This window comes from Odontesthes bonariensis, chromosome 16, assembly GCF_027942865.1.
Source record: "Odontesthes bonariensis isolate fOdoBon6 chromosome 16, fOdoBon6.hap1, whole genome shotgun sequence".
In the NCBI taxonomy this organism is placed as follows: Eukaryota; Metazoa; Chordata; class Actinopteri; order Atheriniformes; family Atherinopsidae; genus Odontesthes; species Odontesthes bonariensis.
The window spans coordinates 1,369,696-1,388,636 of NC_134521.1; the positions used below are offsets into that span (position 1 = coordinate 1,369,696).

An 18,941-nucleotide genomic window follows, 5' to 3' on the forward strand; every position below is an offset into this window, starting at 1 on the left:
ACAGCATATGATTGTGGTCCTGTACAGGGAGTAATTATACTGTCCCTGTTTCAGACAGTAAGTCAGATAAATATTTGCTCTTATGTATGTAGCACCCCCATATCTTCTGAAACATTTCTCGTTTATCTTTTAGAGTATATGTCATTTTTTCTAACGGTAAACAGAAAGATACTTCTTTAAACCAATGCACAATACTTGGTTTGCAAATACTTTTCCAAGTTAAGCTATCACTCTCTTTGTTTGCAGTATTCCCATATTTATGAAGATTTTTTCAAATTGATTTAAGTTATGTCCTACAGGATATAAGCCCAGTAGGAAAAGTTTGGGTTCCATCACTAGCCTAATTGATAAAATCTCCTGTATTATTTCTCTAACCTCTTCCCAAAATTCCTTTATTTTTGGACATGACCATAAACAGTGAAACAATGTGCCCTTATCTTCTCCACATCTATTACAGAGGTCAGGAATCTGCATATCAAATTTGTTAAGTTTCTCTGGTGTAATGTACACTCTCATTAGCCAATTAAATTGCAGCAGTCTTAGACGTGTGTTACCCGTCTGTGTTTGGGCTAATTTGCATGCTTTACTCCATTGTTCCATTGTCAATTCCTCCTGTAGATCAGATCTCCATGCATAAAGCTTAGCAGCAGAGGAATCAGGAGAAGATGTCGCCAGCAGATTATACAATTAAACCAAACCTTTTTAAAGGAAACTCAAAAAAGTCTCAAAAAAGAAACTCCAATGCTTTACGTATCAGGATCTGATAAAAAAAATGACAATGTGTTCCTTAGTGGGTCTAAATTGAGGTAAATACAACATTGAACATATTACACTGTTATTATTTATCAAAGAAAAACTAAAACAAATGCAGAGGCGGTGTTAAAAAACTAACTTCTTGTCTGTCTCTGCGCTCTCAGTTGATCCTTTAAAACTTCTGCCAACCTTCACCTCTTCGTATAGTTCTGCATTTGGATCCGCTTCCACCAAACCTTCTGACACTGTAGCACACTTAAAGCATCACACTAAACACAATCAGAACACAACTGAACAAATTTAAAACAATAAATAGAAACAATGAATAAAAAATAAATTAAATAAAAAGCAGCGTGAACACAGATAATAACATAATAAGATAAATCAAGGTCAACCTGTAAAAGCCTGTGAGAAAAAGTTTAAGAGAAGATTTAATGGACTGTGTTGAGTGATGATCCGAAGGAGCTGCCTCTCAGAAGGATGGGTCAGTCTACGATCCAGCCCGGTTCTGACGTGGGGCGTACATCTTATAAAAAACCCGGTGCCAGGTCGTTCTGGCACTTAAACACAAACAAAAGGATTTTTAATAGGGCTGGGCGAGTTAACTCGTTATTGTCGCGTTAACTCGTTAATTATTTAACGCCAATAAATATTTTATCGCGCATTAACTCGGGTTTTATTTATTTATATATATATTTTTTTAATTTAAATAAAAATGTAATGACTTTAATGGAAAGTTCAGAGAGACAGGAAGCAGGGGGCAGAGAGAGGGGGAACAACACGCAGCACAGGGTTGTCCGATGCGGGACTCGAATCGGGGCCAGCTGCAGCAAGGACTGTAGCCTCTGTACATGGGGCGCCTGAACAACCCACTACGCCCCCGACCGCCCCTGTTTTATTATTTATCTTATTTTGTAAAAGTCTGTCGCTCACAGGCTTTTATTTTGTAAAAGTCTGTTGTTCACAGGCTTTTATTTTGTAAAAGTCTGTTGCTCACATGCTTTTATTTTGTAAAAGTCTGCTGCTGTCTGCTGTGGAACAGGAAAAGAAAGTAATCGGCGGATCCACCAAACATGGAGAAGGGTACGGAACTTTTACTCGGCCATTTTCATGTTAAAGTTCTTCCAGACGGCGGAGTCGACAGAACCAAAGTCATCTGTAAACACTGCCAAGTTGAATTGTCTTCTCAGCGTAGTAGTTCCAGTCTAAAATATCACTTAAAGGCAAAACACACAACTGATAGCAGCAAGTCATTCAAGGAAACAGACAGTGGAGCGAGGCTTCTACATAAAAACTACAGAAAGATGCTGATGTTAAAAGTGTGTTTGCACAACAAATGTTATGGCACTTTCATTCATATGGCAGCACATTTAAAATAAAGCTAAATGCTAAAAGCTATACGCTACTTTTGGATTCATTTTTGGATTCTGCGTACAAATGAGATTAATCGTGATTAATCAGGGAAATCATGTGATTAATTAGATTAAACATTTTAATATCGTTTAGCCCTAATTTTTAATTACATGTGATATTGCACTGGTAGCCCGTGCAAAGATGCCAGACGGGGGGGGGGGGGGGGGGGGTGGTGTCACATGGGTCACTAATGTGCATCAAACCTACTTCAAAACAGACAAATACTGCCTCAGGTTAGCTTGTTTATTTTTCTGCAAATACAAACCCAGACCAGCTCCTGCCTTCTGAGTCACATCCGTCACTGAAACAGAGAGAAAAGAAAAGGGAGCCAAACACAGGGAGGGAGCAAAGTGGAACGAAAAGAAGTGGAGAACCAAACTGGGTCTTTATTACGTCAGCCAAACAAAAAGATAAAAAACACCAGCAGAGAAGAACAGGCCCAGACATGGTGTCTGAGGAGCTTAGAAAGCAGGAAACACAGATGGTTTGATGGGAGTGAGGGAAACTATCTTTGTTAAACTGTTAAACAACATCAGTAACTCATGTTTCCAATAATAAGTCCAGTTATCTTCCAACTTCACTGAGGATGCCGCCCGGTTTCCACTGACTCCAGGTGCAGATTCTGCCCTCTGGTGTTCAGTGCTCTGTACAGTTTTAGGGAATACGCACACAGAGTAGATATAAAGACTGTCGCAGTGCAGATAAAACAGGAAAGATGGATGAATATGAACACAGATGTATGTGGACAGGTAGCAGACCAACCTGAGTTTTGATGACTGGACTGTTTCACATCGAATCCTGCTAAAAAAAGAAACTAATTATTGTTTTAATTCTAAAGTTTTACATGTTAGCAGGTGTTAAAACTCAGTGAATCCAACCTGAGATGAACACATGACATATTACACTGTGTCATTATTTATTGAATATAATACAGAAGCAGTGAGTTAGAAACTAAGTGAACCTTTCCTGCTTCCACAGGAACTAAATCAAATCAAATCAAATTTATATACATTTCATGTACAGAACAATTCAAAGTGCTTCACATAAAATAAAAGCATTGACGCAGGGAGTGGAAGAAGCATTAAAAATACATAAAAAAATATAAAGAGAAACAAACAAAATTATTAAAATGATTAAAAACAAGCAACAGTCCAGATAAGTTCAAAGATAGCGTGCAGATTTCATGCATAGACACATGAGAACAGAAATGTCTTTAACCTGGATTTAAAAATGTCTACATTTGGTGAAAGTTTAATCTCCACTGGCAGTTTGTTCCACTTGTTTGCAGCATAACAGCTAAATGCTGCTTCTCCATGTTTAGTCTGGACTCTGGACTGGACCGGCTGAACTGAGTCCTTGGATCTAAGAGCTCTGCTGGCTTTATATTCTCTGAACAGATCACAGATTGTAAACCATCAGCAGACTTTTAAAATCTATTCTGTGACTGACTGGAAGCCAGAGTAAAGATTTTGCTCTTTTTGGGAAGTCCAGTTAAAGAGCATTACAGTAATCGAGTCTACTGGAGATGAATGCATGGATGAGTTTCTCCTGGTTGAATACTGATTCAGGTTATGTTTCAGTCCTGGTTCTGTTGGACCTTAGCGCTGCGTTTGATACTGTAGATCACAGAATCCTGTTGCACAGGCTGGAAAACTGGGTTGGACTTTCTGGAGCGGTCCTTAACTGGTTCAGGTCCTACTTAGAAGGCCGGAGTTATTTTGTTACAGTTGGCAGCTATGAATCTGAGCGAGTGGCCATGACTTGTGGAGTCCCCCAGGGGTCAATTCTTGGACCTCTTCTGTTTAACTTGTATATGCTCCCTTTGGGTCAGATATTGCAGAACTTTAACATCAATTATCACAGTTATGCAGACGATACACAACTTTATGTGTCTCTGTCACCGGACGACTGTAGCCCAGCAGACGTACTGTGTCAGTGTCTGGAGGAAGTAAACACCTGGATGAGAGAGAATTTTCTACAATTAATCTATCTACAATCTATTCTGTGACTGACTGGAAACCAGAGTAAAGATTTTAAAGCTGCTGTGATGTGTTCAGATCTCTTAGTCTATGGTTGAGACGGCCTGACTCTGTACCACCCCATTACAGTAAATACTAAGCTGTTATTTTTTTCCCTATTTGTTTTGTAATATTCTAGTTCTGATGAAAAAACAACTAATGAGAATAAATATACATAGTTAGTCTATATATAGTCTATATATAATCTAAATATACATAGATAGTCTACATATACGATCCCTGATCGGGATGAAACGTCCGATACGATCGAATCAGAAACCACGTGATCGGGACATCCCTAATAGATACTACTGTGCAGAAGGCAGGAATACCAGGTTCCGCAGGGTGTTTAGAGCACACTAGCATGATCATATTCAGACAGCCAAGATTGAGAAAAAAGACTTGCATGTTATATTTCTGGATCTAGCAAATGCATTTGGTTCAGTGCCACATAGCCTTTTTTGGAAAGCATTTGAGTATTTTAGAGTGCCTGTAATAGTTGTTAACTTAGTAAGAGCATATTTTCAGGATATTAGACTGTGCTTAAGTACAGCAGGTTTCACAACAGCTTGGTAGAGGCTAGAAATAGGCATTATGGCAGGGTGTACGATTTCTCCATTAGCATTTACAATGGCCATGGAGATAATTATTAGAGCTTCCAAGTGGGTTGTAGGTGGAGAGAGATGTCAGGATGGCATGCGCCTTACACCAAGTAGGGCCTACATGGATGATATGATGTTAGTGACTACAACAGTGCCATGTATGAAGAGAATATTTGAGAGACTTAACAAAAATCTAAAGTGGGATGGTATGAAAATCAAACGTACTTAGTCTAGAAGTATCTCAATGAGTAGAGTGAAATTAAGTGATAGAAAGTTTGTAATAGGGCTCGGGCACACGCGTTGCATTCTGGGATATGGTCGCCATATTGGAGGCACAATCTCGTAAACAAACCCTGAGGCAAGACGGAGATCAAGGACCAAACAGTGAGAGAAAAGTGAGAGAAAAGCATGTTAAAATCGAAGAAAGGATGTGGGATATACCGGGATACATTACAGAAGGAAGCCAGAGATCGGTACATACAGAAGATTGGCGTTATAAACGGACTGGACCCTTATGAAATACCGAGCAAGGAATGGACTGTCGACGAAGATTTACTGCCTAAGTTCACCCTTTCGGACATAATTGCGTATATAGTATGTGGTGTCAGTGCTTATACTTTGCAACAGTTTCAATTCTAATGACACTTTACACTTTTGTCATGTTACTCTACTTGTAAATAAAAAATGAAACACACACACTTGGCTGTATCTCAAAGCATATTTATTTCAGACAACTTTAACTTTGCACAACACTCCTGCTCAGGGTGGTCAGAGTACAACATACAGACACAATCTTGTCAAAGAATGTTTTGTCTTCACCTTCGCATGGCAAAACTATGTTGATAGGTACTTTTGCTGACAAAAAGGTGTATTGTTTCTGACAGTTCCAATCGCCCTTTCCATGTGAATTTGGAGATGGGCAATTTTCCTTGTATTTTCCACATTAAATTAAGATTAAGATCAGATTTATTGTCATGTATACATGCATACACACGAAATTTGTCCTCCGCTTTTAACCCATTGAGACATCCCTTGCTTCCAACTGACAGTGTCCTCTTGTGAAGGCGGGGATCTTTACCTCAGCACACAAAAGTCTGTAACTTACCAGAATGAAAATGCAGAGAACACACTCTCATCCACACCGGGATTGAGTGGAAAGTTATGCTTGGTCGTCTTACAGCAGCGATCCATGCTAGTCGACGACGCTTTGTTATCTCGGACACTTGGTCTCCGTGGGTGCGCCTCCAAGCAGGAAACCGGTAAAAAGATAAACCATTTACGATTTCCCCCCCATTCCTGTCACAGCTTACGCTATTGCACCCCACGACACAGCAACGTGCGACCATAGTGGCAAAGACAATAAGTAAAATAGATAAACCAACGAAGAAAGTTCCGAGACCAGGCGGGAGTACGTCTGCGCGCAGTGGAAAACAATGTAAACAAAACAGTTCTGAGCCTCCAGTATGGCCGCCGCTCACGTAGTGACGTCACGTGCCCGAGCCCTATAGATGAAGAAAGCATTCCAATAATTAGGGAAAAAGCAGTAAAGAGTTTAGGCCAGTGGTACCAGGCAGACATGAATGATGGAGAGCGGGCAGTGCAGTTTGGGAAAGATGTTGCTGAGGGACTGGATAGAATAGGTGGTTTGGATTGTTTCCTAGGTTGATGTGGCCACTGTCTGTGTATGAGATTCCATTATCTGTTGCAGAAAAAATGGAAAGATTAGTTAGTTTTTATATGAGGAAGTAGCTAGGTGTTCCTAGATGCTTAAGTACTGTGGCACTGTATGGGAAGGGCATACTCCAGCTCCTAGTATCTAGTCTAGTAGAGGAGTTTAAATGTACTAAAGTTAGGACAGAGCTCCTGTTAGCTGGGAGTAAAGATGTGGTAGTTAGTAAGGTGGTTCCATACCCAACCAAGGGAAGGAAGTGGAAACCAAGAACGGCAGCTCAGGAGGCAGAAGCAACTCTTAGACATGCAGAGATTGTGGGTAATGTGCAAATAGGCCGGGGAGGCTTGGGGCTTGGCCCAGGCAAACCAGTGTGGAGTAGCGCAGGTCCCAAGGAGAAGAGAAAGCTAGTTGTTGAGCAGGTTCGTAGACAGGAGGAAATGTTAAGGGGTGCAAAGGCAGTGGCTCAGGCTAAGCAGGGACGGTGGTTGAATTGGGAAGGTGTAGAAAAGAAAAAGCTTAGCTGGAAAGAGCTGTGGAGTTTGGAGGAAAGGAGTATTAGATTTTTGATAGGGGCAACATATGATGTATTGCCAACTCCCCAGAACCTAAAACTCTGGGTAAATGGAGACCCGTTATGTTTGTTATGTTCAGGTACTGCAACTCTAAGGCATATTTTGTCAGGCTGTAAGGTTATGCCCCTTTTCCACCGCCAAGCTAGCCCTACTCTACTCGGTTCGATATAGCCCAACACTACACGACACGACACGGCACCAGTAACATTTTCTTTTCCACCCAAACTGTGGCCTGGAAGTGGGCGGAGTCGGCCCGTTCACCACTAACGTGACGTCGGTTTCAGGTGACTACAAAGTGTCACGCCGCGGTTAGTCAAAAGTAAACACAACGATGGAGTGTAATGTGTAATGCAGTTGACAATCCATATTGTTTAGTTAAACCAAGCTCTTTATTAAAAAAGACAGCACAAAAGTAAACAGCAGGAGTTGTCTCAGATACAGGCGACGCCAGTGTTGGTGCCGGTGGAATGCAGATCAGCTGTTGCCTCAGCTGCAGATTGCGATGCCAGTGTCGGTTCTGAAGCCTGCAGGATTGGAGGATCTTCGCTGACCTCAGCAACCGAACACTCATCGGTTGCACAAACCGAGTCTTGAGTGAAAAAAAATAAAAAGTGTGAACATACGAAACGCATACACTTAACCGCATAGGTGAGACACTGTGCTAGCCTTCCAAAACAGCGTTGTTTGCTAGCTCACTCAGAACAACTTATGAGACGTCTGTGTAACTTTTTACACAAGTTAAAGACTGAACATGTATTTGTTACGATATAAAACATGCATTTGTTAAGACATATGCGTTGCACCAATGGGATAAGAACAACTTACCATTTTTCATCGCCTCCAACAAAGACGTCGCCGTATCCATGCCGTTCGCCGGGCTGTGACCGTAAATGCCGTCCATTTGGTCGAACCACTTCCATGTCTTTCGGTTGGACCCACTCCGGCTGTTGTGGTCCTTTACCTGCCGGTAATAGCTCTTCAGCTTGTCTCGGCACTGCTGAGAATTCCGGTGATAGCATGGCTAGCCATCAGCTTGGTTATATCCTGGAACACCTTCTCATTTCACGTCGCTCCGTCCAGTTCCTTCTGTAAGCGGTCCTCAGCCACCACACACAGAAAGGTCTGCACCTCGCTCACTGTCCATGGGTTGGCTTTCTTTCTCTGGTCTTCCATCTTCACAATTCTGTTTATTCTAGGGTGACCATACGTCCGTATTTCCCGGGACATGTCCGTATTTCACGGGACGCCCGGGACAGGAAGTGAAATACGGACATGTCCCGGGAAATACGGACGTATGGTCACCCTAGTTTATTCTCTGGTTCTCTCGCAGTCGTGTTTTCATACATGGCGGGTGTTTCATACATAAAGCTCCCCGAGCTTCGTTGCGTGTATGACGTAATTTCACCTGACCAATCAGTGGACAGCACTGATCATGTGACGTTTTAGCACCGACAAGTACCTACTAGACCCACCTCTGAAGCAGGTACTTGCCGGGGCTCAAAATTGTAACGGGTCCCACCTTCAACCCGCGGTGGAAAAGCTCCCAACCAGGGTAGAGTGGGACCGTGTAGAGCTGTGTTGGTACAAAAATGTTCGGTGGAAAAGGGGCATAAGTCTGTCACAAGGCCGGTATCCATGGCGACATGACCAAGTATTAAGAAGCTTAGCTGCAGGTATTGAAGATAAACGAAGGAAGGTAAACTTAGGAGGGTCTAAGGTGAAGAGAGTTGCAATTCAGTTTGTTCAAGAGGCGGGAGAAAGTTAATAAAATGATAAGGAGGCACGGCAGCTTGGAGGATGCTTGTGATTGGGAGATGCAGGTAGATTTAGGAAATAAGCTTGTTGTTCCCCAGGAGATAGCCTCTACAAATCTAATGCCTGATATAGTTTTGTAGTCTAGGAGTAGAATGAGAGTCTATGTCATAGAGGTGACTGTTCCTTGGGAGGAATTAGTAGCAGAAGCATATGAAAGGAAAAAGCTTAGGTATGTGGAGTTAGGGGCAGAAGCAGAGCAGCGAGGATGGAAGGTTAGAATCTGTCCAGTGGAAGTAGGATGTAGAGGATTTGTTACAAAGTCTGTTGTCTCATTGTTGAGGGAGCTGGGTGTAAGTGGACAGAGTGTGAGGAAAATAGTGAAGAAAGTGTCAGATGAGGCAGTAAAGTCCAGTCAGTGGATTTGGATTAGAAGAAGCAATAGCAGCTGAGGGCCCAGCAGGGGGAGCACTTAGGGTAAACAGACTCTTGGAAGAGACGAGGAAGAAAATCAGGATGTATTTAAGTGGAGGGTGTGGCCCATGTGAGCCTTTTGAAACCAGGCGGCCATTTTAGGTGAGTTGGCTTGTATGGCTTTGTTTTTGCTGGCATTGTTAGTGACTGTACGACTATTTAGGTGAGTTTGTCTGCTGAATCTGCTAGTGTGTCTTGTTCTGCCTCCACCTCTGGCACCCTCTATACTTTCATTACCACCTACCCGAACCAGGGTTTGTATCCCATGCCTACTTATTTTTTCCTCTTCTATTTCTACCCCCTACCCGAACCAGGGTCTGAATCCCATTCCTACTTATCTTTTCCTCTTCTATTTCTACCTGAACCAGGGTTTGAATCCCATTCCTACTTATCTTTACCTCTTCTATTTCTACCCCCTACCCGAACCAGGGTTTGAATCCAATTCCTACTTATCTTTTCCTTGTCTATTTCTACCCCCTACCTGAACCAGGGTTTGAATCCCATTCCTACTCATCTTTACCTCTTCTATTTCTACCTGAACCAGGGTTTGAATCCCATTCCTACTTATCTTTACCTCTTCTATTTCTACCCCCTACCCGAACCAGGGTTTGAATCCCATTCCTACTTATCTCTACCTCTTCTATTTCTACCCCCTACCCGAACCAGGGTTTGAATCCCATTCCTACTCATCTTTACCTCTTCTATTTCTACCCCCTACCCAAACCAGGGTCTGAATCCCATTCCTACTTATCTTTTCCTCTTCTATTTCTACCCCCTACCCGAACCAGGGTTTGAATCCCATTCCTACTCATCTTTACCTCTTCTATTTCTACCCCCTACCCAAACCAGGGTCTGAATCCCATTCCTACTTATCTTTTCCTCTTCTATTTCTACCCCCTACCCGAACCAGGGTTTGAATCCCATTCCTACTCATCTTTACCTCTTCTATTTCTACCCGAACCAGGGTTTGAGTCCCATTCCTACTCATCTTTACCTCTTCTATTTCTGCCCGAACCAGGGTTTGAATCCCATTCCTACTTATCTTTACCTCTTCTATTTCTACCCCCTACCCGAACCAGGGTTTGAATCCAATTCCTACTTATCTTTTCCTTGTCTATTTCTACCCCCTACCCGAACCAGGGTTTGAATCCCATTCCTACTTATCCTTTCCTCTTCTATTTCTACCTGAACCAGGGTTTGAATCCCATTCCTACTTATCTTTTCCTCTTCTATTTCTACCTGAACCAGGGTTTGAATCCCATTCCTACTTATCTTTACCTCTTCTATTTCTACCCCCTACCCGAACCAGGGTTTGAATCCCATTCCTACTCATCGTTACCTCTTCTATTTCTACCTGAACCAGGGTTTGAATCCCATTCCTACTTATCTTTACCTCTTCTATTTCTACCCCCTACCCGAACCAGGGTTTGAATCCCATTCCTACTCATCTTTACCTCTTCTATTTCTACCTGAACCAGGGTTTGAATCCCATTCCTACTTATCTTTACCTCTTCTATTTCTACCCCCTACCCGAACCAGGGTTTGAATCCCATTCCTACTCATCTTTACCTCTTCTATTTCTACCTGAACCAGGGTTTGAATCCCATTCCTACTTATCTTTACCTCTTCTATTTCTACCCCCTACCCGAACCAGGGTCTGAATTCCATTCCTACTTATCTTTTCCTCTTCTATTTCTACCCCCTACCCGAACCAGGGTTTGAATCCCATTCCTACTCATCTTTACCTCTTCTATTTCTACCTCCTACCCGAACCAGGGTTTGTATCCCATTCCTACTCATCTCTACCTCTTCTATTTCTACCCCCTACCCGAACCAGGGTTTGAATCCCATTCCTACTCATCTTTACCGCTTCTATTTCTACCCGAACCAGGGTTTGAATCCCATTCCTACTCATCTTTATCTCTTCTATTTCTACCCGAACCAGGGTTTGAATCCCATTCCTACTTATCTTTACCTCTTCTATTTCTACCCCCTACCCGAACCAGGGTTTATATCCCATTCCTACTCATCTCTACCTCTTCTATTTCTACCCCCTACCCGAACCAGGGTTTGAATCCCATTCCTACTCATCTTTACCTCTTCTATTTCTACCCCCTACCCGAACTAGGGTCTGAATCCCATTCCTACTTATCTTTTCCTCTTCTATTTCTACCCCCTACCCGAACCAGGGTTTGAATCCCATTCCTACTCATCTTTACCTCTTCTATTTCTACCCGAACCAGGGTTTGAGTCCCATTCCTACTCATCTTTACCTCTTCTATTTCTACCCGAACCAGGGTTTGAATCCCATTCCTACTTATCTTTACCTCTTCTATTTCTACCTGAACCAGGGTCTGAATCCCATTCCTACTTATCTTTTCCTCTTCTATTTCTACCCCCTACCCGAACCAGGGTTTGAATCCAATTCCTACTTATCTTTTCCTTGTCTATTTCTACCCCCTACCTGAACCAGGGTTTGAATCCCATTCCTACTCATCTTTACCTCTTCTATTTCTACCTGAACCAGGGTTTGAATCCCATTCCTACTTATCTTTACCTCTTCTATTTCTACCCCCTACCCGAACCAGGGTTTGAATCCAATTCCTACTTATCTTTTCCTTGTCTATTTCTACCCCCTACCCGAACCAGGGTTTGAATCCCATTCCTACTCATCTTTACCTCTTCTATTTCTACCCGAACCAGGGTTTGAATCCCATTCCTACTTATCTTTACCTCTTCTATTTCTACCTGAACCAGGGTCTGAATCCCATTCCTACTTATCTTTTCCTCTTCTATTTCTACCCCCTACCCGAACCAGGGTTTGAATCCAATTCCTACTTATCTCTACCTCTTCTATTTCTACCCCCTACCCGAACCAGGGTTTGAATCCAATTCCTACTTATCTCTACCTCTTCTATTTCTACCCCCTACCCGAACCAGGGTTTGAATCCAATTCCTACTTATCTTTTCCTTGTCTATTTCTACCCCCTACCCGAACCAGGGTTTGAATCCCATTCCTACTCATCGTTACCTCATCTATTTCTACCCCCTACCCGAACCAGGGTTTGAATCCCATTCCTACTTATCTTTACCTCTTCTATTTCTACCCCCTACCCGAACCAGGGTTTGAATCCCATTCCTACTCATCTTTACCTCTTCTATTTCTACCTGAACCAGGGTTTGAATCCCATTCCTACTCATCTTTACCTCTTCTATTTCTACCTGAACCAGGGTTTGAATCCCATTCCTACTTATCTTTACCTCTTCTATTTCTACCCCCTACCCGAACCAGGGTCTGAATTCCATTCCTACTTATCTTTTCCTCTTCTATTTCTACCCCTACCCGAACCAGGGTTTGAATCCCATTCCTACTCATCTTTACCTCTTCTATTTCTACCCGAACCAGGGTTTGAATCCCATTCCTACTCATCTTTATCTCTTCTATTTCTACCCGAACCAGGGTTTGAATCCCATTCCTACTTATCTTTACCTCTTCTATGTCTACCCCCTACTCGAACCAGGGTCTGAATTCCATTCCTACTTATCTTTTCCTCTTCTATTTCTACCCCTACCCGAACCAGGGTTTGAATTCCATTCCTACTCATCTTTACCTCTTCTATTTCTACCCGAACCAGGGTTTGAATCCCATTCCTACTCATCTTTATCTCTTCTATTTCTACCCGAACCAGGGTTTGAATCCCATTCCTACTTATCTTTACCTCTTCTATTTCTACCCCCTACCCGAACCAGGGTTTGTATCCCATTCCTACTTATCTTTACCTCTTCTATTTCTACCCTCTACCCGAACCAGGGTTTGAATCCCCACCCCGCTGTGACTGGTTTGGAGTTGGTGAGAGGCTGGGGTAGCTTGTGGCTGTGGAAAAAAGATGGTTGTTGTGGTGTGAGGAGCAGTGATGGCTGGCATTAGGGGGGTGACTCTGGGACGCCAGTGGTCACTTTCTAGCCTCCTGGAGGTGTCGTGGGCCCAACTAGACGAAACACTGATGAAAGGAGGTTCCCACCTGATGACCCCAATGACATGTTGGTCAGCACTGCTCACTGATCTATATTATAGGGAATTATTCACTGAGTCTGGTCCATTTTTGCTTTAGCTGAAGTTTCTTGAAAATGCTGCATTTGTTGAATTATAAAGAATATCGAGATAACATTGATTCCATCTGCGTATGTTTGTGAACTCTTGGGTAATTTTGTGAAAATGTTTCAAAATAATGTTTCAAAATAATTATCATTTTTAAATTTGAGTAATTTGGTGATGAAGTTAAACAGGAGATCATATTTTGTCTCCAACCTTAACTCATAAGCCGCTTTCGGACAGAGTAGTTATAGGAACGCAGTTATCAGAACTGTCCTACTCGAATTTCGTTCTGATAACTGTCCTTCTGTTTCAGTCTGCATTCGCACATGAGTCGGACCTGATAGGGACTGATGCGGCGCGCGCGGCCGTCTGCTTCAGTGACGTGTTAGCCGTTAGCCGTTTAGCGCCACATTCAAACACAAAACAAAACCCGTAAAAGTAATTAGAGAAGAAAAAACACCACCAAGAAGCTAATATGGAGAGCGGGGAGGCCACCGTGTTCATGGTCTGCATGATGGTGATATTAATCATGGACAATCACATCAGGCGTCTAACATCGAGGCTGGAAGAGCTCACAGAGAGAGTCAGGAGATACTTTTTCATTTCATGAAGGAAGAAAGGAGAGCAGAGCGCTGCAGAAAAATGAGACCAGTGTAAGTTTAACTTATTAAACACCCGCCGGTTGTGTCTGTGTCTTATGATGAAACATTTCAGCCGTGATAGCATGACATGGGCCTAGCTACCGACCACCAAACACCTCCCTCGGATCGTTCTATAGAACCATGAAAAGACCCGACCTCGGAGAAGGAGCTAAATAGTTATAGGAACTAAGGGAGATAGCCCCGAGTTCCTGTATGTCCGAACACGGGAGAAAACGGCCCCGCGGATTAAAAGGTTATTAGAACTGCCAAAGGTTCCTCCAGTCCGAAAGCGGCTATACTTTCTACACCAACTGTACTTTGAAACTCACTTTTTGTTTTCATTCACTAATTAGTTTCTCATTCAGATGCTCTTTGGTCAGGTTTAGACATTAATAATTATATAGTTTGATTTAGAAATCTAAGAATTATTAGTAAATGTTGAGCACTAGAAATACTTTATTATAGTTTGGAAAATGTAAAATCTTTTGTGAAAGACATTAATTCTGTACTGCATTAAATCTCCTTTTTCAGGCTGACAGGATGACAAGTTCCTGTTGTTTTGCTGATGACAAAAAATGTGTTGGACACACAAAATAAATGTCCCACTGAGGCACATAAAACATCCACAATAATTGGATAAATAAAAAGATTTAGTTTACTTTTTATATTTTTTCTTTGAGACTGGGGGGAAATATTGTATCTTCGCCCATTTAAACCGAAGGTAAACAGAGTTTTACTGTTGCAGCACTCCAATAACATCTCTATTCTCAACTTTTAATGGACTAATATCATGAAAAAAGACAATGTGAAAGGTGAAACGTTCAGCTTTTATTGTAAATAAATGTCTACCTTAATTTTTATCCAAATTTTCTTTCTTTTTCTTCTTCAAGATAATTGGATGTATTGAACTTATTGATGCAATGTGTGTGTCACTCCAGGCTTGAACGGTAAACTGATTCATAAGTTGCTTCAGGTCATAAAGGCTTAAATGCAGACTTTAGGTTTTACTGAGACAACTGAAAGTTTCCTTCGACAGCATAGATTGTACACAAGGACAGGTCTGATGGTCTGATCTCTGAGGCCATAGATCAGTGCACTCAAACACCTGGGAAGAATGATAATAAACACATAAAAAAAGTTCTGGATCCGCAGAAGTACACTCAAGAGAACAAGTTTTGAGACAGCAATTAATAATGGGTTATGTAAGGTCGAGGAGATACTGAGGCCCAGCTGCCCCAGATGCATCAGCAGCGTGTTACGAGCCTTAAGAGCTGAAGCTTTGTCTGTGGAGGCTGACCTGGCTGCTATAATTACAACAATATAGGTGGAGGTGATTGCCAGACCAGCAGAAATAAACAGAAAATAAGTGTAAGCTCTGTCATAATCGTAATATAGTGGTGAAAGCAACATGGCAACTGTATTACAAAACGTGTTCATCTGCAGAGTTTCTAGATCTTCGAAGGGAAATTCTAACAGCAAAAGAATCTGAATGACAACATTTAGTAAACAAATGGCCCAAACCACAATAACAGCCACTGCTGTGTTTCTGATGGTGATGATGGAAGCGTGCCTCAGAGGGTAGCACACTGCTACACATCTCTCCAAAGACATCACCACCAGTATCAGAGGAGAGACTGGATTTGTTAGGTTACTAAGCATGAAGAAAACACCACATACAGGATATGTCAGAAATATTCTACAGATAGACAATATGTACAACAACTGACTCACTGTCAGCTGAACGGTGTCTGCAAACAGGAGGTTATAAAGAAGAATGTAGCGGCAAGTTTCACGAAACACTGGTTTACTCCTCAAAGTGTACAACATGGTCCCATTAATGAAGAGGAATATACAGCATGGAACTGTAGTCAGAGTGGTATACAACACTCTCTCCAGGAACACCAGTCTAACAGTTGTGTTGGACATCTCACAGAAAACATTTAAGGAATCAGAAATATCAATATGTTCATCTCACTGGATGACAAAAACCCTACAAATGCACTTTAGTCTGCTTTGTAAACACTGTCTCTTACTTAGTTACATCCAAAGCATAAACTCCTTCATTTACATGTCAGTGTATCAGCAGGCTGGAGTCTGTGTTTGCTTTGAGAAAGGCTGCTCTGGTTTACCTGCTATCACATTTCACATATCAGCTTTGTCCAAGTCTAGGTTCAGGTTAAGCATAGTTAACAGTTCAGGAACAGGAAATTTGATCTATACTTAGATTAGTTGACAATGTTGTTGATAAAAACGAGATAAGCACTGGGTTAATTTGATCTGATCGTGCAGTTCAGCAGTGATGATAGTTAGATAAACACATACATTGGAGAGAAAAGTGAAAATATAAACGATCCATCTGTTGGCTGAAACACTAAAGAATCACTGATTTAGTTTGTGTCCCTAAAACACTTTAGATGCAACACATTGTTAAAAACTTAAAATCATACAAAGACTCTTCACCTGTGAAGATACTTGTCAGGTCAGCTCCTGTTTCCTTGTGGGCAAAGCTCGTCTGCTTGGTTTACTTGACCCAACGTTTAATTTATGAGCTCTTTCCTGGCAACCTGATCCCATGATGTATCATGTTAACATGGTTACCAGATCACTGATGGGTCATGAAATCTCTTCAGTCAATATTACTTTGTAAAGCTTGTTTTGTCATTTTGGTCTTTTTGTCACGCCCATGGGATTTTCCCCATGTTTTTAGTTTAATGTTTTATCATGTTTTAGGTTATGTTTTGGTTTTCAGTTCATGTCCTGCATTTAGTTTTGTGTTCTAAGTTGTTTCATGTCTTGGTTTTTGAGTTCATGTTTAGTTAGGTTTTTCCATTGTTTTTTGTCACTCAATCAGTTTGTTAGCTTCACTCACTTCACCTGTGTTTTCCCCATCAGCTGCACTCATTCACTAATCATGTCAGTTTGGGTGGGTGGTGAGGAAGGATGCGGATGTGGTCTTTCAAAAAAGCAAACTTGATTTATTTTCACACAAAACAAAGTTCAAACAAAAAGCACGGCTGAGCCGGATTCAAAATCCTAAACTGTGGAATAATTACTTAACAAAACACTTGACATAGCATGGAAAAAACCCTTAACTCTGACGTGGGGTTGTGGCATGGCATGAGGGATGTTGACGGGTAGGATCTCGCAAAACAATGAGGGAACCTGGAAACTAAATACTATGGAGGGTGATTAGTGATTGGGTGCAGCTGGTGGGGAATGAACAGTTGACATGAGTGAAGCTAATGAACTGAACATGAAAGTGAGGGGAAAACAATGGCACAACTAGCGAGAACTCCAAAACCAAGACCTGAAATCTAAAAGATGAAAGATAAAACTAAAAACATGGCAGAAGCCACAGACCTGACAGAGCCCCCCCCTCAAGGGATGGATCCCATACATCCCAAAAATCTGTGGGTGCGAGGGAGGGGCACGAAGCCGGAGGCGGTCCGGCGGGCGCCAGACCTCCGGCGACGCGGCTGCAGGAGCCGATCCGGCATGCGGCCAGAGCACCAGCCTCGAGCAGCAGCAGGAGGCGGTGGTCTGGCGGGCGGCCAGACTTCCTGTGATGTGGCGGCGGCGGCCGGAGACTGTCCGGCAGGTGGCCTGACATCCAGCGACATGGCAGGAGGCGGAGTGGCGGGCGGCCAGACATCTGGTGGTGTGGCAGAGGCGGCCGGAAACTGTCCAGCAGGCGGCCGGACATCTGACGACGAGGCAGGAGAAGCCGGAGACTGTCCGGCAGGCGGACGGACATGGAACAACGGAGGAACACCCCCCTTAAGGGATGGATCCCAGACATCCCAAAAGTCTGAGGGTGGGAGGGTACGGCTCGAAAAAGTGGATCCATGGGCTGGGGGCACATGGGCTCTGAGGCCAAGTCAGCCTCTGCGGCTGTGGCAAAATCAGGCCCTGTGGCCTCTGTGGAAAAATAAGTCCCTGTGGCCTCTGTGATAACGTAAGGCCCTGTGGCCTCTGTGGCAAAGTCAGGCCCTGTGAACTCTGTGGCAAAGTCAGGCCCTGCGGCCTCTATGGCAAAGTGAGACCCTGTTGCTTCAGTGGCAAAGTCAGATCCTGTGGCCTCTTTGGCAAAGTCAGGCCCTGTGGCCTCTGTGGCAAAGTAAGGCCCTGTGGCCTGTGTGGCAAAGTCAGTTCCTGCGGCCTCGTTGGCAAAGTCAGTCCCTGTGGCCTCGGTGGCAAAGTCAGGCCTCTGCGGCTGTGGCAAAGTCAGGCCCTGTGGCCTGTGTGGCAAAGTCAGTTCCTGCGGCCTCGTTGGCAAAGTCAGTCCCTGTGGCCTCGGTGGCAAAGTCAGGCCTCTGCGGCTGTGGCAAAGTCAGGCCATGTGGCCTCTGTGGAAAAGTAAGGTTCTGTGGCCTCTATGGCAAAGTTAGGCCCCGTGGCCTCTGTGGCAAAGTCAGGCCCTGCGGCCTCTTTGGCAATGTCAGGCCCTGCGGCCTCTGTGCCAAAGTCAGGCACAGCGGCTTCTGTGAAAAAGTCAGGCCCTGCGGCTTCTGTGGCAAAGTCAGGCCCTGTGGCCTCGGTGGCAAAGTCAGGCCTCTGCTGCTGTGGCCAAGTCAGGCCCTGTGTCCTCTTTGGCAAAGTCAGGCACTCTGGCCTCTGTGGCAAAGTCAGGTCCTGCGGCTTCTGTGGCAAAGTCAGGCCCTGTGGTCTCTGTGTCAAAGTCAGGCCCTGTGGCCTCGGTGGCAAAGTCAGGCCTCTGCTGCTGTGGCCAAGTCAGGTCCTGTAGCCTCTTTGGCAATGTCAGGCCCTGTGGCTTCTATGGTAAAGCCAGGCCCTGTGGCCTCTGTGGCAATGTCAGGCCGTGTGGCCACTGTGGCAAAGTCAGGCCGTGTGGCCTCTGTGGCAAAGTCAGGCCCTGTGGCTTCTATGGTAAAGCCAGGCCGTGTGGCCACTGTGGCAAAGTCAGGCCCTGTGGCCTCTGTGGCAAAGT

At 43.5% G+C, this 18,941-nt stretch overlaps 1 protein-coding gene across 1 annotated transcript; it reads right to left on the reverse strand.

The window, feature by feature from the left end:
• Positions 1-12,169: 12,169 nt before the first annotated feature.
• LOC142401803 (odorant receptor 131-2-like) lies at positions 12,170-18,434 on the reverse strand. The gene has a single exon (XM_075487274.1). It carries the CDS (start codon positions 15,917-15,919, stop codon positions 14,978-14,980), a length of 942 nt encoding a protein of 313 aa, XP_075343389.1. The 5' UTR covers positions 15,920-18,434; the 3' UTR covers positions 12,170-14,977.
• Positions 18,435-18,941: the final 507 nt, after the last annotated feature.